The 24,176-nt window shown below is 43.0% G+C and overlaps 1 protein-coding gene across 2 annotated transcripts in view; it reads left to right on the forward strand.

The window, feature by feature from the left end:
• Window positions 1-15,632, forward strand: part of RBL1 (RB transcriptional corepressor like 1) — a 38,104-nt gene extending 22,472 nt beyond the window's left edge. For both annotated transcript variants that reach the window (XM_004585792.4, XM_058679542.1), the window contains 6 exons: window positions 1,955-2,131; window positions 3,498-3,569; window positions 6,483-6,573; window positions 10,331-10,479; window positions 13,204-13,368; window positions 15,241-15,632. In XM_004585792.4, coding sequence (XP_004585849.2) covers window positions 1,955-2,131; window positions 3,498-3,569; window positions 6,483-6,573; window positions 10,331-10,479; window positions 13,204-13,368; window positions 15,241-15,411 — 825 coding nt within the window. In that variant the 3' untranslated portion in view covers window positions 15,412-15,632. The remainder of the gene's footprint in view (window positions 1-1,954; window positions 2,132-3,497; window positions 3,570-6,482; window positions 6,574-10,330; window positions 10,480-13,203; window positions 13,369-15,240) is intronic.
• Window positions 15,633-24,176: the final 8,544 nt, after the last annotated feature.

Genomic DNA, 24,176 nt, shown 5'->3' on the forward strand with positions numbered 1-24,176 from the left:
ACCATATTTAATATGTATGGTTCAGTGGTGTTAAATATGTTCACATTGTTAAGAGGCCATCAGTACCATCTGTCTTCAGAACCTTTTAATCTTCCTGTTTAGAAACTCAGAACCCAGTAAGTCTTCCACTGCTCCCTCTTCCAGCTTCATTGTTTTGCTGCGTGCATGCTGTGGCTTCAGGGTGAGAAGTGGGTTTGCCAAGAAAGAAAATTACAATAGAAAACTATGCTTAAAACAGACACTTCTATTTAAGAAATGGGGATATTCAGGTCCAGCATGGTAACGTAGTGGCTAACATCCTCTCCTTGCATGCGCCTGTATTCCAAATGGGCGCCAATTCTAACCCTGGCAGCCCCACTTCCCATCCAGCTCCCTGCTTGTAGCCTGGGAAAACAGCTGAGGATGGCCCAAGCCTTGGGACCCTGCACCCTTGTGGGAAACCTGGAAGAAACTCCTGGCTTCTGACTTCGAATCAGCTTAACTCTGGCAATTGAGGCTGCTTGGGGAGTGAACCAGCGGATAGAAGATCGTTCTATATCTCCTCCTCTCTGTAGATCTGCTTTTCCAGAAAGGGGGAAATTCCACAGGGTAATTGTTTTAATGTGAGCTTGAAGTGTTGTTGCTTGACTTCTTTGCCTAATTCTCATATGTGCTGTTAGCAAATAGGTCACCTTAGCATATGGCCGGTTTTGGGGCTCACTTGGATGGCTCCGAGCGCACAGACAGCCTTAACCCTGTTGGCAGCATTCACATTTCAGAGCATGTAGTAGAGGAAAACCCAAAGCCGTGGGACCCCACACTCACGTAGGAGGTCCAGAGGAGGCTCCTGCCTCCTGGCTTCGGATTGGCTCAGTTCTGACCGTTGCAGACACTTGGGGAGTAAACCAGCGGAGAAGATCTTTCTATATCTTCTGTCTGTAAATCTGCCTTTCCAGTAAAAATAATAATATAAATAAATAAGTAAAATGTCACATCAGGGTTACCTTTTTCTAAAATAGTCAAATAAAGAATCTTGAACAAATCTTAGGGTCATCATTTGCATAGTATCTATGTATATGTGATAGTTTGTGTATGTGATAATATCAGGGCACTTGACTGAATTTACTCTGATATACATTATAACAAGAACAAAAAATGGAAATTCCATATAAAAGCAATATAGAGTATAAGAGGAACTTTGTATTTATTTATTTTCTAAAGATTTATTTATTTTTATTACGAAGTCAAATATACAAAGAGGAGGAGAGATAGAGAGGAAGATCTTCCATCCGATGATTCACTCCCCAAGTGAGCGCAATGGCCAGTGCTGTGCCCGATCCGGAGCCAGGAGCCAGGAACTTCCTCTGAGTCTCCCACATGGGTGCAGGATCCCAAAGCAATGGGCCGTCCTCGACTGCTCTCCCAGACCACAAGCAGGGAGCTGGATGGGAAGTGGAGCTGCCAGGATTAGAACCGGCGACCATATGGGATCCTGGTGCATTCAAAGCAAGGACTTTAGCCACTAGGCCATGCCGCCGGGTCCCAAGAGGAACTTTTTAAGTGATTTAAAATTGATGCAGTTATAATGATCATGATGTAGCTAAATTCTAGATTTTATTTCTCCCATCCAAGTGCTAACCAGGCCTGTCTCTGCTTAGCTTCTGAGATCAGACGAGATTGGGCACATTCAGGGTGGTAGACGCTTTGTTTCTGACTTAACAAAGTTGGAAGCATATGTTATCAGGTAATACCTTTCCTTCCAAAAAAATTATTTAAATAACTTTCCAAAGAAAAGTTTGCTTTCATCCAAACAATAGCAATGAACTAGTGCTACAGTAGAAAATTTATAATTCCATGTATCAACAGCATGAATGTGAATTTAATCTTGGCCTGAAAACCTATGTTCATGGTAAGATAAAAATCTGAAAAATGTTTTACTTAAGCTTTTGCATGAATGTATTGTTTTCCATCTTAGGTCTATCATTTGGCAAGTGTACGCTTACGTGATTTATGCTTAAAGCTGGATGTTTCAAATGAATTACGAAGGAAGATATGGACGTGTTTTGAATTCACTTTAGTTCACTGCCCTGATCTAATGAGAGACAGGCATTTGGATCAGCTCCTCCTCTGCGCTTTCTACATCATGGCAAAGGTAGGTCACGTATCTGTCGAGGGGATGTCTGCTGTATGTGCCTGTATTTGTAGTGTCAGGTAAAAATCTTTTTGAACTGGGTCCTTAGTTAGACTCCAGGACTGTAAAACACTATGGTTCAGGGCCTGGCGTGGTAGCCTAGTGGCTAAAGTCCTCACCTTGAACGCGCCGGGATCCCATATGGCCACCGATTCTAATCCCGGTAGCCCCACTTCCCATCCAGCTCCCTGACTGGGTAAACAGTGGAGGATAGCCCAAATCCTTGGGATCCCTGCACTTGCATAGGAGACCCAGAAGTGGCTCCGGGCTCTTGGCTTCGGATCAGCGCAGCTCCGGTCAGTGTGGCCACTTGGGGAGTGAAGAGACAGAAGCTCTTCCTGTCTCTTCTCTGTATATCTGAGTTGCAAATTTAAAAATTAAAAAAAAAAAAAACCTCTAGTGTTCAGCACTATTAATTGAATATTAACATCAAGCTACTTCTTCTGTTCTCTGTACTCTTCAATAAATTTTGTAATACAATAATCAGCTTTTCTGCTTCACAAGGATACATTGGGTATAGAGTCAGAAAAGGTCTTAGAGACTATGTGTAGTAAAGTGGCTCTCCACACTAATTTTTTTTTTTATCTATTTCAGTTTTATTTATTTTTATTTGAAATGCGGAGTTAGAGAAACAGAAATCATCTGTCTACTGGATCACTGCCCAAATGGCCACAACTACTGGAAGTGGGCCAGTCTAAAGCCAGGAGACGAGCTTCTTCTGAGTCTCTCACATGGGTTCAGGGGCCCAAGGATATAGGCCAACTTCTGCTGTCTTCCTCGGGCCATTAGCAAGCAGAAGCTTAACTTTCCATGCCACAGTGCCAGCCTCTCCACACTGTTTGATGTAAATACTCACCCTATGACACCTCTAATCTTAAGCGCTGTGTCAATTACCAACCCTCTTTCTGCCTTTTCATCTAACTCACAGGATTTCTTTTCTGGGTTACCAACTCCATTTCCCTTCCAATATAAGATCTTTGACTTTCCAATTAAAAACTAATAATAAAATCTAAAAAAAAAAAAAAAAGTATTTAAAACAAAATTGAAGACTATAGTGGATTGAATAGATCTGAGCTTTCATATAAAGAAACCCACTTTCAGTAGAGTTATTGTAATTTCAGTGCTTTTAGATTAATGAAACTATTAACAGAGTCCTAGAATCCACAAAGCCTGAACTTTTAAGGTAGGAGAATTGTAACTGTTGGTGGATTTTAGTTAGGGACTGGTGTTTCGCAAGACTGCTCCAAATGACAACCTATAATTGAGGATTTTGTTCAGATCCATTTTTCTTTCAATAGCAAATGATAAATGTTGTTTTTGTTTTTAGGTAACAAAAGAAGAAAGAACTTTCCAGGAAATAATGAAAAGTTACAGGAATCAGCCCCAAGCTAATAGTCATGTGAGTTACATCATTTTCTTACAGTCCAAAAATAAATTTGTACTATTTCTTTCTTGGCTAGTCATGAGAGTTGTAAACTTCTTTTACATTTCTTTCTTTTTTTTTTTTTTCTTTTACATTTCTATGCCCAGGATTTTTCTGGTTTAACAGGTATCATTAAACTCAAGATTCGCTCTCATTAAAGAACAGGTTCAATAGAAGTTAGAAGTTTGTCCATTTATGACTAATCTCCTTACTTATATATGTGTACATCTTATCAAGTCTGCTGTGCTGTGTGAATGGAGATGCTTTTCACTGGATGATCCAGTGAAACCTTTATATACACACAAATAAAATATTCTTTGGTTGTATGAGACTTCATTTTCTTGGGATGGTTAAATATAGGAAAATTTGAGATTTTATTGACTTCATCTTTTGCCCTCTGCTAAGCATTCTAATGTTTGCATCTTTGAATAGATGTGAAGCATTTCTGATAACTGTTGTAACAGTCATGGTGAGAAATCTGTAGAACTTTGACTTATGAGAACATAAAAAATGCTAACATGGTGGCTTGGCACACTCTGAAGCATTTATTGAATGTTAATTTGCATTGTTGCTGTTGTCACTGATAAATATGGTTGAGTGACATTAATGGTCTGGCCATTCAGGAATCTAGTTCTTTGCTCTTGGAGAGCATAATGGCCTCTTTTCTCACCTTTGAGTCCCTAGACAAAGAGAGAGAGAGATACATGGTGACCCGTATCATAGACCTAAAGAGAGTTGGGGCTACTAGTCATCCCGCCTGGTAAAAGAATCTTTTATTTAAGCTCTCGCATTGACAGTGAGCAATGCAGAGGCATTGGAACAACTAAGGTAGTTGTGTCTTGTGACAAGCTAAGACTTTCTTGGCCTCTTGAGGAAAATTAATCAGCAGTAGCGCCTAGAGAGTAGCTAGACCCTAAAGATCAACATGGTGAAGTTACCATGGGTCAGAAATGGACCAGCAAGTGCCTTGCATCTGCAGCCCAGCTACCCAGCTGCTGTTGGCTCACATCTCCTTTTGCCAGAGACAGGTCTCAGGAGCCAGACTATATCAGCACAGGGTGGATCTATGTGTGAGGGTGAGCTTAGACAAGAAAAGGGCAATGTCCCATGAATCAAGTTAAAAATGAAAATCAGATCCCCTGCTGTGTCCAGAGTAATGAGTGTCAAATTGTGGGCTGATGCAACAGAAGGTGGGGAGGACTTGAGGGTTGGCCAGGGTCCTGAGTGTTAGCATGGAGCCTGGCTTTCATGGATATCAAGCCTGGAAGTTAAAGTACAAGACAAACCCCTTCCCTTCCTTATGTTAAATTCCTGCCACCCTCTTTTCAAGGTCAGTTGGTTATCACTGAGCTCTAGATGAACAGTTGGGCATTCTTATGCACTTGGAATTAAGTGTTTCATACAAGGCCAGTTCACCAAGAGCATATTTTTTCCAATAGTAAATAGTTCTGAAATTTTGTTATAAAAATTGATAAAGGCTGAGCCTGGCGCAATAGCCTAATGGCTAAAGTCCTCGACTCACATGCTCCAGGATTCCATATGGACACCAGTTCTAATCCCAGTGGCCCTGCTTTCCATCTGGCCCCCTACTTGTGACCTTGGAAGGCAGTCGAGGATGACCCAAAGCCTTGGGACCCTGCACCCACGTGGAGGGCCCCGGGGAGGCTCCTGGCTCAGCTCCAGTCATTGTGGTCTCTTGGAGAATGAATCAACGGATGAAAGATCTTCTCTGTCTCTCTTCCTCTCTGTGTATCTGACTTTCCAATAAAAATAAAATAAATCTTTATAAATATGAAGAAGGCTAAGTAGGGACTATAAATTCGTTGCATGAAAAATTGAGTCATGGGCCCAGTGTGATGGCTCAGTGGAGTAATACTATTGTAATTTCATTCCTTTTTGATTAATGAAGCTATTAACTGAGTCCCCCGAGATCACAAAGCCTGAACTTTAAAGGTGGGAAAATCATAATTGTTAGTGGTTTTTAGTTATAGACTGGCCTGGGGTTTTTGGCTTTTGCAAAATTGCTCTTGGGCACTAGTTCATATCCCAGGTGCTCTATTTCCCATCCAGTTCCCTGCTGTGTTCTGGGAAAGTAACAGAGAATGGCCCAAACTCTTTGGGATTCTGCACTCACGTGGAAGACCCAGAAGAATTTCCCACCTCCTGGCTTTGGACTGGCTCACCTCTATCCACTGTGGTCATTTGGGGAGTGAACCAGCAGATGGAGGATCTTTTTGCCTCTCTTCTGTCTGTAAATCTGATCTGCCTTTGCAATAGAAATAAGTCTTTTAAAAAAGTAGTAATAAGCTACAGAAGCATCAACTCTGCATTGATTTTGTTACTGTAAAAGCTGGTTGGTTGTATAGAACCTGGTGGCTGGTAGAGCATAGGGCAGTATCTTGGTATACCATCAGCTGTAATCATACATGAGCAAGCAAACCTTTTTGTGAAACATGGACCAAGCCACTGCTTCCTAAATATCCTTCCAAGGGCCTATACCCAGCGAAAAATCCTTCATGCCTTTCCAGGAGGTATTTACAGATAGGGTAGAAAGTTTTCCATTTGGTCGTTAAATTAGGTGAGAATGAACTGAAGGGAAAAGTGAGTTCAGATCCCGGGCTTGCTTATCCAGCGTTAATTACTACTTACTATGCTCTTCTGTTCCACAAAGTAGGACGGTACCTTTCAGATGAGAGGCTCTACCTCAGTCCCCTCTCATCTGCAGTGTTTGCCATAATCTACACGTCTCAGAGCTAGTAACATTTACCCTCCATTGGCACTCATACACTCATACAGATATTTTTTATTTGGCTTGATATTTTGTTCTTCCTGTGGTTTTGCTTATCTTATGACTTATCAGTACTTTTTTTTTTCCTCTCTGGATTGTAGGTTTATAGAAGTGTTTTGCTGAGACGTATTCCAAGAGAAGTTCCAACAAACAATAAAAACATAAATGGTGATTCTGAAAGGGCAGAAGGCGGTAAGCTATGCAATTCATCACGTGCCATAATGTAATTCTGATTACACTGCATATAATACAGTTGCTCAGACAACACAGCATCATGACAGGTGGACAAGCAAGGCATACACGTTTTCAAAACAGATTAAGTTTCAGATGAGGATGGATCATTACTTCCCTATAAGAAGGATGGCAACCATTTGTGTCCCCCTAATTGTTTTAGAAGAAATTTTCTATTATACATATTAATAAAACACATAACAATAAAACTCAACAATCTGAATGCCAGGAAAAGCAAGGCGGCTATCCATTACTTTGCCAAGGAACAAAGAAATGCCCTATTCCTGATCGCTGAGTACTCATGATTCTACCACCACGGGCAAACTGCTCCTTGTGAACACCATCATGTTAAAGATTCAACCATTAGTCATTATTTCGACAATGAAAGAAAAAATGTATCGTTATATCCACATACCTTTTCTATCCATCTCCTTTTCTTTGTCTCATCTTTACCTATGTTTATTGCTATGCTTTATTTAATCCAACAATATGGAACATTTATTTCTGGTTGTAACCAACTCTGTCATTATAGTTTCATGTTTGGTTCATATCACTGGCTCAGATTTTTTTTTTTTAATTACATGGGAGTTCATGATCATTTTGGTGTCTGCTGGGATCTAAACTTTGGAGACTTTGGAGATGTTACCAAAATAAATAAATATATATATATCCTTTAGTAATGTTTTACAATCTGACCACAATAAGATTCATAGGCCAGGGCCCAGCATGGTGGCCTAGTGCCACCTCATCTTGAACACACCAGGATGCCATATGGACGCCGGTTCTGGTCCTGGCAGCACCTCTTCCCATCCAACTCCCTGCTTGTGGCCTAGGATGGCAGTCAAGGATGGCCCAAGGTGTTGGGACCCTGCACCTGTGTGGGAGACCTGGAGGAGGTTCCTGACTCCTGGCTTCAGATTGGAGCAACACAATGCTCTTGCAGTCACTAGGGGAGTGAATCATCGGATGGAGGATCTTCCTCTCTGTCTCTCCTCCTCTCTGTATATCTGACTTTGCAATAAAAATAAGTATTAAAAAAAAGATTCATAGGCCAAATTCAGTTTTCTTTTGGTATATTATTATTGCTGAGGCAGTAATTAGTGTATAAGATAGATATCAGAATTTCCACTCTCCACCCATATCCCAAAAAGATCCTACAAAAATAGCAACAGTGAAAAGATATCTGTTTAGCCTAGCAGTTAGCACACCCACATCCCATATTGGAGTACCTGGGTAGAAATACTTTCTTCTTTTTAGGTTTATTTATTTGAAAGAGTGATAGAGGACTTGGCATGGCAGCCTAGCGGCTAAAGCCCTCACCTTGCATGCGCCGGGATCCTGTATGACTACCGATTATAATCCCGCCAGCTCCACTTCCTATCCAGTTCTCTGCTTGTGGCCTGGGAAAGCAGTTGCTCTGGCCGTTGCAGCCACTGAAGATCTTCCTCTCTGTCTCTCCTCTCTGTATATCTGACTTTCCAATAGCAACAAAATTTTAAATTAAAAAAAAAGGACGTGATAGAGGTAGAGAGGAAGAGAAATCTTTAAAAATTTTTTTTTTTATTTGACAGTGGAATTAGAGAGATAGAAGTCCTTCTGGGCCCAGCACTGTGGCCTAGCGGCTAAAGTCCTCGCCTTGAATGCACCTGGATCCCACATGGGCACCGGTTCTAATCCCAGTAGCCCCACTTCCCATCCAGCTCCCTGCTTGTGGCCTGGGAAAGCAGTCGAGGATGGCCCAAGGCCTTGGATTCCTGTACCCGCGTGGGAGACCTGGAGGAAGTTCCTGGCTCCTGGCTTCAGATCAGCACAGTACCAGCCGATATGGCCGCTTGGGGAGTGAATCATGGGACGGAAGATCTTCCTCTCTGTCTCTCCTGCTCTCTATATGTCTGACTTTCTAATAAAAATAAAATAAATCTTTAAAACAAAAAAGGCCTTCCATCTGCCAGTTCACTCCCCAATGTCCACAATGTCTATAATTGATCCATATCTATGAGCCTCTTCTGGGTCTTCCACTTAGGTGCAGGGGCCCAGGAACTGGGCCATCCTCCACTGCTTTCCCAGTCCATAAATAGGAAGCTGGACCAGAAGAGGAGTAGCTGGGACACAAACTGGTGCCCTTATAGGATACTGGCACCCCAGATGCAAACTTGACCTATTATACCACATTGCCAGTCCAAGAGAAGGAGATCTTCCATCTGCTAGTTCACTCCTAAGTAGCCACTGTGGTTTGGGCTGGTCCAGACCAAAGACAGTAACCTGGATCTCTATCCCAGTATCTCACATAGCGGCAAGGGCTGGACCAAATTGAAGCCAGAAGTCAGGAACTCAATCAGAGTCTCCCATGTAGGTTCATGGACTCAACTACTCAAGTCATCATCTTCTGCCTTCCAAGATGGACATTAGCAGAAAGCTGGAATCAGGAGTGGACCTGGGGTTCCAACTTTAGCACTCCAGGAAGGAACGTAAGCATACCAAGCAGTGCCTTGCCCATTGTGTCATGTAAGCTTTTTTTCTCTTTGCACAACAAGAACCGTGTGCTCAGCTGTTAGTCAACAAGCTCCATTGTAAAATGACAACTTGCTTAGAGGTGGTTTCCTATTTATTGGTTCAATTTGAGATTGCTGGTAACACCAGGCAAAACTTCATCATACTATTTTTTTGGAGGAAGAGTATTGCAAAGTATTGATAGAAAAGAACCATTTGTTTATAGAAGCTGAGAAAACCACAGCCGGTTACAAAGCCTTTGGCACAGAAATCATATGTGCTCATTCATACTGACCTGCAAACATTGAGAACATACATGGAGAAGCATGTCTTCCCCTTAGAAAAATCAGTGTATCAAACAGGATCCACGGGATCCACTCTAACCTTGAGAGGCACACCCACGTGCACATGCACACACATGGGAGGTGAGTGCACAGCCACTGACTGGTTCACTCTATGAGTGCCCACGTGGTAGGATTGGATCAGACTAGAGATACAACCTGGGAAGCCAATCCAAGTCTTCCTTGTAATAGTAGGAACCATCATCTCTGCTTCCCAGGGCCTGTATTAGCAGGAAGTTGGTTTCAGGAGTTAGACAAGCCACTTACTTAGCTCTGTGTCTGGCATTGTTGTACTGCTTGCTTTGCTGCAACCTGCAATACTGGCATCCCATATCAGAACTCCCTTGCCATGTACCTAGTAGGTCAACACAGAATGGCCTGAGTCACCCACATGCAAGACCCAGGTGAAGTTCTTGATTTCTGGATTTGGCTCACCCAGTGTTGAGTGCTGTGGGCATTTTAGGGGTAAATCAGCAGATGGAGAATCCCCTTTGTGTACCCCTCCCTCTTTGTCACTCTGCCTCTTAAATCAATAAAAAACCAAAAGTTTCAAATACAAACTAAGATTCTCAGAATCCTTGTCCCCTGCCACGTGACTGTAGATAGATAAGCACTGCATTTGCTTCTTCCTTAACCTCAGAAAATAATACGCCTCACCTTTTGAAGGGACCAGTGAGAATCTCTGCAGACACTGTCATCGGAAGCTCAGGGTTATCGCATTTGTGAAAACATTCTTGCTGCACAGGCATCTAGAAATAACAGCACCACCTTCAGTTCACATGGTTGCATTCCTTTGTACCTCAATTTGATTTCTAAATAGAGTATAGTACTTTGAATCCCCAGTAAATGTAAGTAAACCTATCACAAACCCAAATTCTTTTTAACAGACTTGGAAGATGCCACAAAAACACCTGACTGTTCCAGTGAACCCGTGAAAGATGAAAGAGGTGACCTTATAAAATTTTACAATACAGTCTATGTCGCAAGAGTGAAGTCATTTGCACTGAAATACGACCTGTCAAATCAGGACCATATGGTATGTGCTAAGCTTTGATACTTGACTAGTATCTCTAGGCCTACTTGGATTACTGTGAGATTATCTTGCTAATTAAGTGTTAGAATCCATCTGTGAAAGTGGCAGATCAGAAAAGGAAAGAGGAAACTCAGCAGCTGAGATGGGCATAGGAGGGAATGGACCTGAGCGGACCCTGAGTCACTGACACCAGACCTCACCCAGGCTGGAGGGGTGTACAGGGTGGGGCAGGAGGGGCTGGGGAGCTGTCAGGCAGGAAGTAGGGCTGATGTCTCGTTCTCTTCCTGTGTGCTGCTGTCTCTCTCTTTTTGTGCTGTGCCTTTTCCCTTTCATATTAGTGTATGCATCAGAATGTAAAGCTTCACAGATACTTCGTCTAGGAGACAGGTAACCAAAGAGTGCCTAGGAACATAATCAGAGTGAGTAAGCCTTCGATACAAGGCTTGTATACACGCAGGCAAGGACTAGTTGGGAACATGGAAATATGGGAATATCAAAACAACCCAGTTGGGCACTTTTATTTTTTTTGGTGGCGTTTTGGGTTTTGTTTTGTTTTGTTTTGTTTTTTTATAGTATTGAGATAATTTTTTTTTTTCAAGAAAAAGAGACAAGCTAGGGCCCGGCGGCATGGCCTAGCAGCTGGGGTCCTCGCCTTGAACGCCCCGGGATCCCATATGGGCGCCGGTTCTTGTCCCGGCAGCTCCACTTCCCATCCAGCTCCCTGCTTGTGGCCTGGGAAAGCAGTCGAGGACGCCCCAATGCATTGGGACCCTGCGCCCGCGTGGGAGACCTGGAAGAGGTTCCTGGTTCCTGGCTTCGGATCGGCGCAGCACCGGCTGTTGCGGCTCACTTGGGGAGTGAATCATCGGCTCTTTGTCTCTCCTCCTCTCTGTATATCTGACTTTGTAATGAAATAAAATAAAATCTTTAAAAAAAAAAGAGAGACAAGCTAATTGGGCCCGGCGGTGGCCTAGCGGCTAAAGTCCTTGCCTTGCTTGTGCCGGGATCCCATATGGGCACCGGTTCTAATCCCAGTAGCCCCGCTTCCCATCCAGTGCCCTGCCTATGGCCTGGGAAAACAGCTGAGGATGGCCCAATGCCTTGGGACCCTGCACCCGCGTGGGAGACCCGGAAGAGCTCCTGGCTCCTGGCTTTGGATCGACACATTACTGGCCACTGCAGTCACTTGGAAGTGATTCATTGGACGGAAGATGTTTCTCTCTGTCTCTCCTTCTCTCTGTATACCTGACTTTGCAATAAAAAATAATTTAAAAAGAGAGAGAAACAACGAAATAAATAGGCCTGGATCATCAGCAGATGTAGCCCTAAAATGTCACACAGACCCTACTTGGGGTACTAACAGCAGGCCTGAGAACGTGTGAGAATGTGTTAGGATAGACACTGGTGGTTGATTTCCAAAAGACCTGTAGAGCTGCAAGAAGCGGCCTCTGTAGAAGCTGCACCCATCACTGTGGGTGTCTGCGGCTTAGTGCCTGCATTTCATCTGAATCCCTGACAAGGAGAATGATCTGTGACCTTCCTTAGAAGCCAGGGCTCCTTCTATCCTGGGACTTCTACCTACTCTCTGTCATGTACTATACTCTATCTCCTCCAACCAATTTAAACAAGTTTTATTAGCTTCAAATAAATGTGATGAACAAAATACTAGCAAAGGGGCCATCTCTATTCTATTTTCATGACATAGCAAATTGTTAAAGAAAAATGAAACCATGTGCACCTGACTCTAAGTGTTTGATTTCAGTATAAGAAGTCTTCACCACATCATTAACAGATTCGTTCACAAAGAAGTCATCCTGCTGCCCTGTAAAATCAGTTCCCTGCCTCTCTTATTCTCTTTGTGGCTGTGCTAGTTCTGTGTATGTATTTATAGGAGCTCTTTTTTTTTTTTTGCTTGTTTTTAAAGATTTGTTTTTATTTGAAACGTTTACAGAGAGACAAAGAGTGAAGTCTTCTATCTGATGCTTCACTCCCCAAATGGCCACAACAGCCAGAGCTGAGCCATTCTGAAGCGGGAAGCCAGGAGTTTCTTCCAGCTCTCCTACATGGGTGCTGAAGCCTGAAGCCTTGGGCCATTCTCTGCTGCTTTTCTTATTACAGATGTTAGAGTATTGATTGCTCTTTGTCCCTACTTACCAAGTATTAACACAAGTTTCTCATGCTCCTGGCTGTGGTGACTCACCCAGATTTCTTTACTAGATTTGAATTTGCTAGAAGAGCCAAGAAAACAAACTCTTGGTTATGTATTGCATAACCAGCTGTAATTCTCAGCTATAATACAATACAACTGCCTCCTAACGAGGACATGTAGTAAGAATAAAAATAATGTAGGCTTAAAATAAAATGAGAGTGTATCTTAAGAATTTGACTTAGGGACAAGCATTTGGCCTAGTGATTTAAATACCGTTGGCGATGCCTGCATCCAGTATCAGAGTGCCTGGACTCTAGTGCCTACTCTGCTCCTGATTCCAGCTTCCTGTTATTGTGTACCCTGGGAGGCAGTAGGGCACGGTGCTAGTATTTGGGTACTTGTGACCCATGGGAGGACCTGAGTTGAGTTCCCAGCTTTAGCCAAGCCTACTCCTGGCTGTTGATGACATTGAGGGGGTAAACCAGCCAATGAAAGTGGTATTTGCTTTTCTGTCTTTCCCCTCCAAATCGCCCCTTTACAGAATGTAAACAAAAAGTCTGATTTGTCGTTTATTTTAGATGGATGCTCCGCCACTCTCTCCTTTTCCTCATATTAAGCACCAGCCAGGCTCCCCACGCCGCATTTCCCAGCAGCACTCCATTTACGTCTCCCCACACAAGAATGGGTCAGGCCTCACGCCAAAGAGTGCGCTGCTGTACAGGTTCAACAGCAGTCCTTCCAAGGTAAGGGTGCACGGGGGAGAGTCACCTTAAAGAAATAGACCGTAAGATTGTATTTCACAGGTCAGCCAGGAATCTTTAATCTTGGTGTGTATGCTTGGGAGCTAGTTTTGTTTGGCAAAATTATGACTAATAAAGTATGGACTATTGTCTATGACATGTTTCTGGTGACCAAGACCAGTATGTTTAAAAAAAAAAGAAAGAAAGAAACATCTGGTGTGGTGGTTTAATCCACCGCTGTGGATGAAGTATACCAGGTGTGCTGTGTTTCTCCATATCCAAGCATGAGGGACCAGCAAGTAAAACCTGAAAGTGGTCAGACATGCAGGATGCTGAACCTCAGGAAAGGCCTTCAAAGATCAAAATACACGTGCTGATGGCAGCTAGAATGCCAACAGTCTGAAACCGGAGACCTCCTATCTTGAGCCCCATTTGGTGAAGAAGATGGGACCGGGACATGCTTGCTGTGTCCAGATACTTTACTATCAAGTACTTCAGTTCAGTATTTCTACAAAAGCCAGAATCAGAATCAACTGGAAGAAATTACAGTGAGGCAAATTATAATTTGATCAGAATTCAATTATGTCTCATCAGCTTCCAGGCTGCAACCATTGCATTCTCACTGCACTTGGCAGAGTTGACAGGATGTACCTCTCAGAAATTCATTTCCAGGAAGGATATTTAGAAGAGAGTATTGCATGATATCAAGAATCTGAAACTGTGGGTTAAAATCACCTGAGGAATGTGAACTGGCAGGTTGAAGACTTCTCTGTCTTTCTCTCTCTCTGTTGCTCTGTTTTTCAAATAAATAAGTAAATTAATCTTTAAAAGGTAGATTATGGGGGCCAGCATTGCAGTTATGCCACTGCCTGCAGTGTCAATATCCCATGTGAGTGCCAGGTCAAGTTCTGGTTGCTCCACTTCCAATCCAGCTCCCTGCTAATTAATGCTCCTGGGAAAATAGCCCAAGTGCGTAGGTCCCTGTACCCTTGTGGGAGACTAAATGTTTCTGGCTCCTGGGTTTGACTTGGACTAACCACAGTTGTTGTAGCCATTTGGAAATGGTACCAGTGGATGGAAGACCTCTCTCTCTAGCTTTCAATTAAAATTTTTTTCACTACAACATAGATTGCTGGGTCTCACCCCGCTGAGAAGGTCTGATTTATTTTTGAAAGGCAAAGAGAAAACATCCTGCCTCTAGATCTCTCCCCAAATGGTTCTGATGGCCAGAGCTGGGCTGGTCCAAAGCTGTAAGCCAGGAGCTTCTTTCAGGTCTCTCCCATGGATACAGGGGCCGAAGGCCATGGATCATCCTCCACTACTTTCCCAGCTCCCAAGAGCTGGATTAGAAGTGGAGCAGCCATCCATGTGGAAGACCTAGAAGTTCTTCGCTCCTGGCTTCAGCTCTGGCCAATGCTGCTGCTTGGGGAGTGAGTCAATAATGCTCTCTGTATATCTGACTTTGTAATAAAAATAAAATAAATCTTTTAAAAAAAAAGAAAATGGAGCATCCAGGACACAGATTGGCACCAATATCGGATGCCAGTGCTGCAGGCGGATCATTACGCTGCATGCCACTGTACCAGCCCTGGAATGCCCGATTTAACAAGTATAGGGCTAGGATTGTCACCACCTAGGATCTAGGGATCACATTTTGAGACCTACTATTATAAAATAAATTCAGTTTTTAAAATTTACCAGCAAGTAACTGTTCTAGTCACCTTCATTAACTTAATCTAGAGAGAAAAACTCATCTCTCCCTCAGCATTGAGATTTAGGAAATAACAGAACAAGAAGAAAATAACTAACAGCTTAATTTTTGGCAGTATTTTTCATTTTTCCTCTCCTGTGACTCACAGTCCTCTATTTTTGCAGAGTTTGAAAGACATCAACAACATGATAAGGCAAGGTGAACAGAGAACCAAGAAGCGAGCAATAGCCATTGACAGCGAGGCAGAGTCCCCTGCCAAACGCCTGTGTCAAGAAAACGACGATGTTTTACTGAAGCGACTACAGGATGTTGTCAGTGAAAGAGCCAGTCATTAGCACCATGCCTGTGTCTGCTGAGAGCACTTTCAGGTCTGCGAAAATTCGCACCTCTCTCCTCCAGTCCTTCTGGCCTTCTGGGCTGTAAGAAAAACTGTACCAAGATTAAGCGCTTTTTTTTTTTTCACATTTGTCTAAAATGTAGTTGACAGAAATGTATTTTGAGTTTGCATTAAATAGGAATATCCTAAGAGTCTTTAAAATAGTAGTCATAGAGGACCTGGCACAGTAGCTCAGTGGCTAAAGTCCTTACCTGAATGCACTGGGATTCCATATGGCCACCGGTTCTAATCCTGGCAGCCCCGCTTCCCATCCAGCTTCCTGCCTGTGGCCTGGGAAAGCAGTTAAGGACAGCCCAAAGCCTTGGGACCCTGCACCTGCATGGGAGACATGGGGGAGGCTCTGGCCTCCTGGCTTCAGATTGGCTCAGCTCTGGCTGCTGCAGCTGCTTGGGGAGTGAATCATCGGACAGAAGATCTTTCTCTCTGTATCTCCTTCTCTCTGTATATCTGACTTTGCAATTAAAAAAAAAAAAAAACAGTAGTCATAGAACTTTTAAATGTTCTTTGCATTTTTTTTAGGATCTAGAGAAATTTCATCCTTTTTCAGCTTGGTTTTAAAAATAATCAGTTGTCTTCTTATGTGCTTTGTAATAGGAGAGTTAAATAATCTGTTTTTTATAAATGTGCTTTGAGATACATGTGTTTTCAAGTTAACATTGAAGGCAGGGCTTGGTTCCGCTGCACACCAGGGTCGACCTCTGCTTGGAAGTCTGTTCCCTTCCCGCGCTCAGCAGCAGCAGACTGGAACCCATCTCTGCAGTGTCCCTTACTTCTGGATTTCTAATTCTGAGCCCTCTGTAAAAACCGCTACTTGCTGCTCCTTTTTATAACTACTGTCACTTGGTTTTTCAAGGCATTAAATCATGTAGTTTAAAAAATAGTAAACTACTTCTCAAACCAGTAAAATAAAATGCAGGTGGCGTTAGGAGCTAATCTTCCTGTCATGAAGCATCATAACATATGACACATATTTGTGAAGTTAGAAGGTCAGTCATTCTCTATATGAATTGAGTCCTTCAGAGTATTTCAAACAGTTTTGAAATCCCATTTAAACCTCCTTGCGCCCTTGCACTTTGACATTAGTCATGCAGCTGCCTCTCACTTCCCCTCAGGATTCTTAGCATTATTGCACATCTTGCGTTTCCTGTGGGGTTTCACGACCAAGTCCCCATGAAGATACTTTCTAGCTTTCCAAAAAAATCAGTTCGTCTGCATTTGCTTTTTCTAGTGTATTTTCAAAATTTGGAAGGAGATGCAAAAACCATTCTTAATGTATTTTAAAAACACAAAAGGTTGCAGTTGGAAAGGTACACATTTGATAACTTTTACAAATATATAATGTTTAACTTAGCTATGACTAACTGGGGCTGATTTTAATTAATCTGAGATTTGGTTGTCAATCAGTATTTAGTATTGTTAGGAATTTTTATTTTCAAGTTTTAACAAGAAAAATCAATTTAATCACATTTTACTTTTCTGAAAATGACACCATCTTTTATTGTGTAGTATCTACACCTACGGTTATAAGCCAAAAAACAACACTGTGTTGAGTTCTTGTACATATTTTTATGTAGCTATAACTTTTGTGCTGTTTTCATCTCCTTTATTGTGAAAAATATTAATGAGAATTTATACATGCACTATAGAAAAATTTGGACATGTTTTTATCGGTTTGCAGGAATTGGTATGTATGAATATAAAAGGATTAATACAAGTTTCAAATTCTGGGTCCAGGGCAGTAGCCTAGCAGCTAAAGTCCTTGCCTTGAATGCGCCGGGATCCCATGTTGGCACAGGTTCTGATCCCAACACCCGTGCTTCCCATCAAGCTCCCTACTTCTGGCCTGAGAAAGCAGTTGAGGACAGCCCAGAGCCTTGAGAACATTCACCCACATGGGAGACCCAGAAGAGGCTCCAGGCTACTGGCTTGGATGGGCTGAACTTCAGCCATGAAACAAAAAAAGCAAGGGGGACTAGCTGTGAGGAAAGCTATGCCACTACCTGCAAGACTGGCATTCCACCTGGATGCTGATTCCTGTCCCAGTTGCTCCATTTCTGATCCAACTACCTGCTAATGAGCCTGAGAAATCATGTGATGGTCCAAGTGCTTGAGTTCCTGCCAACCATTTAAGAGATGGAGATGACGTTCCTAGCTTGTGACTGGACCAGCCCTGGCCATTGTGGCCATTTCAGAAGTGAACCAGCAGAGGGAAAATTTCTGTCTCCTTCAAGAAATAAATCAGTCATAAAAAGAAAGGGTAAGTGGCCTATGCAGTGGTGTAGCAGGCTAATCCATATGGAATTCAGCACTAGTATACTCTATGGAAGCTACCTGGTGTCCTGGCTGCTCCATTTCTGATCCAGTTCCCCACCTATGGCGTGGGAAAGCAGTGAAGATGGTCCAAGTCCTTGCGACCTGCATCCACATGGGAGACCCAGAAGAACCTCCTGGCTTCAGATTGGCTAAGCTCTGTCCATTGCCATTTGGGTAGTGAACAAGCAGATGGAAGATATTATCTCTCCCTCGCTCTCTCTTTTTCTCTCTGTGACTTTGCCTCTCAAATAAAAATGAATAATTTTTTTAATTGAGGGAAAAGTAAAAGGAAGATCATCCAAATGTGGTCTTTGACTCTGTATGTGTATATTTTTTGTTTTTTAAACTCTCTTGAGAACTGAGAGGTTTTTTTCATCATACAAGAACATCTTTTTAAAATTATCTATTTTTTTAAGTTTTAGCTTGGCTTTGAGATTTGAGTAAATATGACACAAGAATGTCTTGCAAAAGGTAGAGGGTAAAAAGGAAGAAATACTCTGGTTGCAAAGAAGCAGCAAAGCTGGTGGAGGAGGAAGTTGTGGAGATACAAAACCATATGTTAACGTGATCACAGTAAACCTACCGAAACTGAGTTTTTAGTGCATTTCCTTTTCTTTGTAAAATAGCAGAGCATAAAATTTATGATCTTAACTATTTTATTTTCTTTGTGCTTACTTGAGAGGTGTGGATGCAGAGACCTCCCATTCCAGAGGCAGGAAGTCAAGCAAAACCTGCCACACAGATGAGAGTGAGCCAGCTGTTTTGAGTCATCAGATCCTGCTTCCCAAGGCGTGCATTAGCAGGAATCTGAAACTGGGAGCAGAGCCAGGACTGCCGCTGCCTGAAGGTTCCACAGCACATCTTCACGGCTGTGTCAAATGCCTACCACCAGCTGAAGTGTACTGTTCAGCAGTGATAAGAACATTCAGGGTGTGGCATTGTATGCCTCATCTTCAGGAATTTTCTCTCTTACAAAACTGATACTCTCTACCCATGAAACAGGTCCCTTTCTCTACCCTTCCAAGCACCACCATCACCCCAGAAACCACTATTCTACTTTCTGTTATGAATTTTGTTACCTGAGATACTGCACATAAGGCATACCATATTTCTCCTTTTACGACTGGCTCACCTAGCTTAATATTCCCAAGATCCATTCACATGATAGTGCAGGTCAGAATTTTCTGAAGGAGCTAAGAGTGTCCTTTTACAAGAGGTTATCAGGAGGCAGAACACCTGGTGTGATGGTTTAACTTGGGGCAACCAAGTCTCAATTCTATCTCTCCTTCATATCTCCCTCTGGTCCTAAATAATGGAAGAAGGCCCCCCTAATGTAACTCCAAGGCTATCTCCTCCTCTCTCCCTTTGTTCAGGCTGGCTGTGTTGCTCTTTCCTTTGGGCTTCCTTCAAGTTTAATTAACATAGGAAAACCAGTCCAGGAGAGTTCCACCCAAGACAGTGATGAGCAAACGTTTGCATATCCTGGCCTCTGTAACGAGAGCTTTGACACTTTCTCTTTTTGTGTTATAAAGTCTGTATGTTCTTACATAAGGGGCTTCATCCTTAAAGCTTGGATGATGGGGCAATGTAATGTAGCATAATAAAATCATTTCTCCATTAAGCATCTTGTCTGTTGGATCAATCTTGACAATTTCCTTCCATTTTATGGCTAGATATTGTCAAATATGATGTTAATCAAATCATACTCAATTTGGAGTCTTTGGAACTGTGGTTTGGATAGACACAGATTTGGATAGGCCAGGATGAAAGTTTTGAGGAAGGCGGGAAAAGCAGAGGCTGATACTGGCACTCGGCAACGTTGCTCCATTATGAAATTTAAAAATCCCATTCTAAGGAGAAGCTGATACTGGCACTCAGCAGCACTGCTCAATCACAAAACAGTAAAAATCTTTCTGTAGGAAGAAAAAAAGGAATTTCTCCATTCTCGTAGTCTGAATTGTCTGAGTTCTGCCATAGCATGTATTTGGCATGTATTACTTTGCAAGTGTATAGTGTGATTTTGGAACAGCATTTTAGTAAATGCAATGGGTGATACCTTTTCTGAGGGTGCCCTGGATATTCTCCCCACATAGGGGCTGGTGATTTTGCTCACAATGGACCTCTCAGACAGTGTGTGATTGGGCAGCCTCTGAATGAATAATTCTGGCTGTTGAGGTCACTTGGGGAGTGAATCATCTTGACAGAAGATATTTCTCTCTGTCTCTCCTTCACTCTGACTTTCCAAAAAAAATAAACAAATATTTTTTAAAGTATTTTTTTAAATTTTTGTTTATTTTTATTGCTAAATCAGATATACAGAGAGGGGGAGAGAGAGTGGAAGATCTTCCTTCTGCTGATTAACTCCCCAAGTGACCGCAGTGGCTGGTACTGTGCAGATCTGAAGCCAGGAGCCAAGAGCTTTATGGGTCTCCCACACGGGTGCAGGGTCCAAAGGCTTTGGGCCATCCTCGACTGCTTTCCCAGGCCACAAGCGGGGAGCTGGATGGGAAGCAGGGCCACCAGGGGGTATTAGAGCCAGCGCCCATATGAGACCCAACAAAAAAAGAAAACTCCCTTGTAGGAAACTTATATTGTTGATTTTTTCTGTGCCTCTACTTTTCCTTTTTTTTTTTTCTAATCATTTATTTCTTTTTTTTTAAAAAACGTAGCTTTCTTTTTTTAATATATTTTTGACAATCTTTATATAGTTAATTAGGGTAAAAAGAATCAAGAGCTACAGGAAAATGCGTAAGACTATATTTCCGTATTGTTTCCTTCATATATCTGAGGTAAAGGGGGTTGTAAGGGAGAAGCCCAACCCAATTTCCCACCCACCCCAGGTCCCGGATGTGGGGCATGCTCTGAGATACTTGCTCAGGTGGTTTCGATAGTTCACCAGTTATGAATCGTTGCCAATCTTGCCACTCCAAGCACGATGAGGTTGTTGAAGAATCCACTGATTGACATAGTCCATCATAGAGTCTCCATTTGCCCAGTATTTCACTGCCAACATATAGCTGAGGTGGTTGATTGACTTGTTCTGTCTTCTGTCTTTTCTTGGCTAGGGTTCTGAGTCCAGCATTTCGATTGGGGAGATCCCCAAAGAAACTTTGAGGTATTCCCAGACCAGATTCTTGTATGTTCTAGCAAGCACAGGGCCCAGCACAGTCCATCGCCATGATCAGCTGGTGGTTGCAATTACTGGGTTGGTTCTGTTTTCAGCCCCAACTTCCACTGGAACCAATGGGTGTTGCAGTCCATCCTGGTTCTGCCCAGCACATACTCGGCCCTCACATAAACCAGTGGGAGCTGCAGCCCAGTCAGAGCGACCCACAATAACCCCCACCAGGCCCACCCCCTACCCTGGTTTGCCAGTATGTATAGCAGACTAGTCCAGTCTGTCCCACATCCCATTTGGCTCTCGTACTTGTCGATGGGTATTGAAGCTTAGTTCCATCTAACCAGCTCAACTATCCAGCCCTCACGGATGTTGCTGAATGCCTCTCTGTCTAGCCACCCCAGCCTCTGTCCTAATTTTTGTGCCCCCCCCGTGGGAGTGGTAACCCAAGAGGGAGGAGCCTACTATTTCCCTCCCAGGTCTCTCTGACTCCCAGATTATGCACTCTCCAGGTAGTTCTGTGGTTTGACTTGACAGAATTAGCCCCCAGTGCCTGCTTCTGCCATCTGATACTGTGGCTAAGCCCAAACAACCCTCACCCACTCTAATTTTGTTTGCACCTGTAGGAATAATCAGCCCAGCTTGGCTTTTCCCTGATCTAGTCTACATGAGGCGCACAGGTGTTGTAGCCCTGCTTAGTCTGGTCTGCAACCATCCCAGCTCACGCTTGATCATCTCAAATAATAGGATATCCTGCTGGACAAACCCTGAGCCTTAGCTTTTGCATGAACCGGTGTTTGGTGCTCAGCATTGTTAAGTGATTACAAGTTCTTCAAAGGAAGAGTTACTGTCATTGGGAATTTTAAGGATTGGGTTCAGAAGCACAGTGGGTTCAACCTGGAGCTACCTAAGCAGCGATTCAAAGAACCAAAACCCCAGAGCTCCCTGACCGGGTGGCCAGCAAGCACAGCCTAGTGCCAAATGGTGCACTGGCCACCCAGGGACAGCTCACCACATGCACATGGTGGCTGGCATCTAGGATCCGGGGATGAGACACCCCGTCCTGAGACCCAACCACAGCTGGCAGGTCTACTGAGACCCACCCACAGCCCAAGGTCTACTTTTCCAATTAAAAAAAAAAAATTTACTCGCCTGCTTCATAGCTCAATTGGTTAAATCCTCAACTTGCAAGCACCAGGATTCTATACAGTGCCAGTTCTTGCCCCGGCTGCTCCACTTCCTTGTAGCCCCCTCCCAATATAAAGAATATGTCTCCTTACTATGGACAATCAAATGTGTTCCCATTTCTTGTAGAAAATGTCAATGAAAGCATGTGTGTGTGTATAATTGATTATTTCACAGGTAGATAAACAGAAAAAGCTGTCCTATGCTGGTTCATTCCCCAAACCAGCAGTTGCAATTGGGAACCCAATCTAGCACATTATGTGGGTGACAGGCTCTCAACAACTTAAACTATCACCTCCTGTCTCCCAGGGTCTGCACGGGGAGAACCTGAAGCAGGAATCTGGATTTGGAATTGAACCCAGGCTTTCCCTCTGAAGCAGGGGTGTCCTAACCAGCATCTTAACTGCTGAGTCCAACAACCATTTCTACTCTCATGTTTTTAAAGATTCCATTTATTTTATTTGAAGGATTTAAATATAGAGAGAGAGCACATCCATCTGCTGGTTCATTCCCCCAATGTTCAAACTCTGGTCAGGACTAGGCTGCAGCCAGGAGCATGGGATATAGTTCAGGTCTCCCATGGGATGGCAGGGACCTTCCATGTGCATTCCTGGGTGCACACTGGCTGGAAGTGAATGCAATTAGGACTCAAACCCAGACACTTGGATGTGGGATGCAGTCGTCCCAAGCTCTGTTAAGTTCCAGGTACACAGAGAAATGTGGCAAACAATACCAGTAAATAATAACAATGGATGGATGCATGCATGCATGGACCGACCGACGGACGAATGGACGGATAGACTGATAACCAGTACACCTAACTAATGTCATACAATTGAATAAAGTTATTGTGAGGTTTCAAAGGTAAAAGTAGAGAGCACAAGTAGAGTGCCTTTACTATACCAAGTAAAGTAAGGTATTCTACTTGTGGTATGGAAATAGAAAGCTCTCTTTCAGGGCCAGAAGTTTTACATAATAGACTGACAGGGTGGTGGCCTTTGGCTCCCTCTGTGTATGTTTATATTTTGTTTCCCAAGTCTTCTCTCTTGAGAGCTGAGAACTGTCTTTAATCAAGAATATGAGGTTATGTTTTGAGAGTTTTAGCTTGGTTTTTGGATCGGGGCGGATAAGGCACAATAATGTCTTGAGGGAACTAAAGAATGAAGAGGAAGAGAAAGACCCAGGGCGTGGTGGTAAAAATGAACGTTGCTGGTGGAGGAGAAAGCTGTGGCAACTACCCAGATGAGCTGGCTGGGTTCATCTGCTGGAGATCAGGAAAGGAGAACTGGGCAGTACTCCCTGAAGATGAACATGGAGGATGGCCTGGTCCTTTTCACCTAACCATGGTGATAGGCACTGTATAAGGAGAACCTGTGTGGTTGGAGTCCCAAGATGTAGAATGGGGGACCAAATGGATACAGCATCACCAGGTCTGTAAGTGGAAAGCCCCTCAGCCTCCACCCTCAGACTATACACTGAGGGTCATATGGGATAAGGGAGGAAGTATTGAACTTATCAACAAAACCCATCAACAGTTCCTATACTTTAGTTTGGAACTTCTTTTGTTTTGTGTATTCTAAAAGTGGTCTCATACAAACGATATCCAATCAGTTATACAAACGATATCCATTCAGTTGTTACACAAATATTGTCCAATCAACTGTAATCCTATGCTAGCTGACCTTCTGGTCACAACGTCCTACAGGCAAGGACTTTAGCCACTAGGCCACCATGCTGTGCCCTCAAATAAAAATTTTAAAATCTGTATAAGAAAAAAGAAAAAAAGAGTAAGGGACTCAAACTGGCACCTTGATGTGGGATGACAGTGTTGAAGTGGCAGTTTAACTAGTTGTAGCACAACAGGCCCCCCTCAATTGCTTTTTTTTAAAGGGGCACACTAATTGCAGATAATTACAGCCTGCAGTATGATTTGATGCTTAGATAACAGATAATGATCAAAGCAGAATAATTAGCATTTATTGCTCCTTAAACATCTGTGGTGATGGAGTTTCTAGTCCCCATGCTGCCAATTCTTTATAAAATAGGATGATAAACTGCTTTCCTGCAGGTACAATTTGAAGTGGTCA

The sequence above is a fragment of the Ochotona princeps genome, chromosome 22 (genome assembly GCF_030435755.1).
Source record: "Ochotona princeps isolate mOchPri1 chromosome 22, mOchPri1.hap1, whole genome shotgun sequence".
In the NCBI taxonomy this organism is placed as follows: domain Eukaryota; kingdom Metazoa; phylum Chordata; class Mammalia; order Lagomorpha; family Ochotonidae; genus Ochotona; species Ochotona princeps.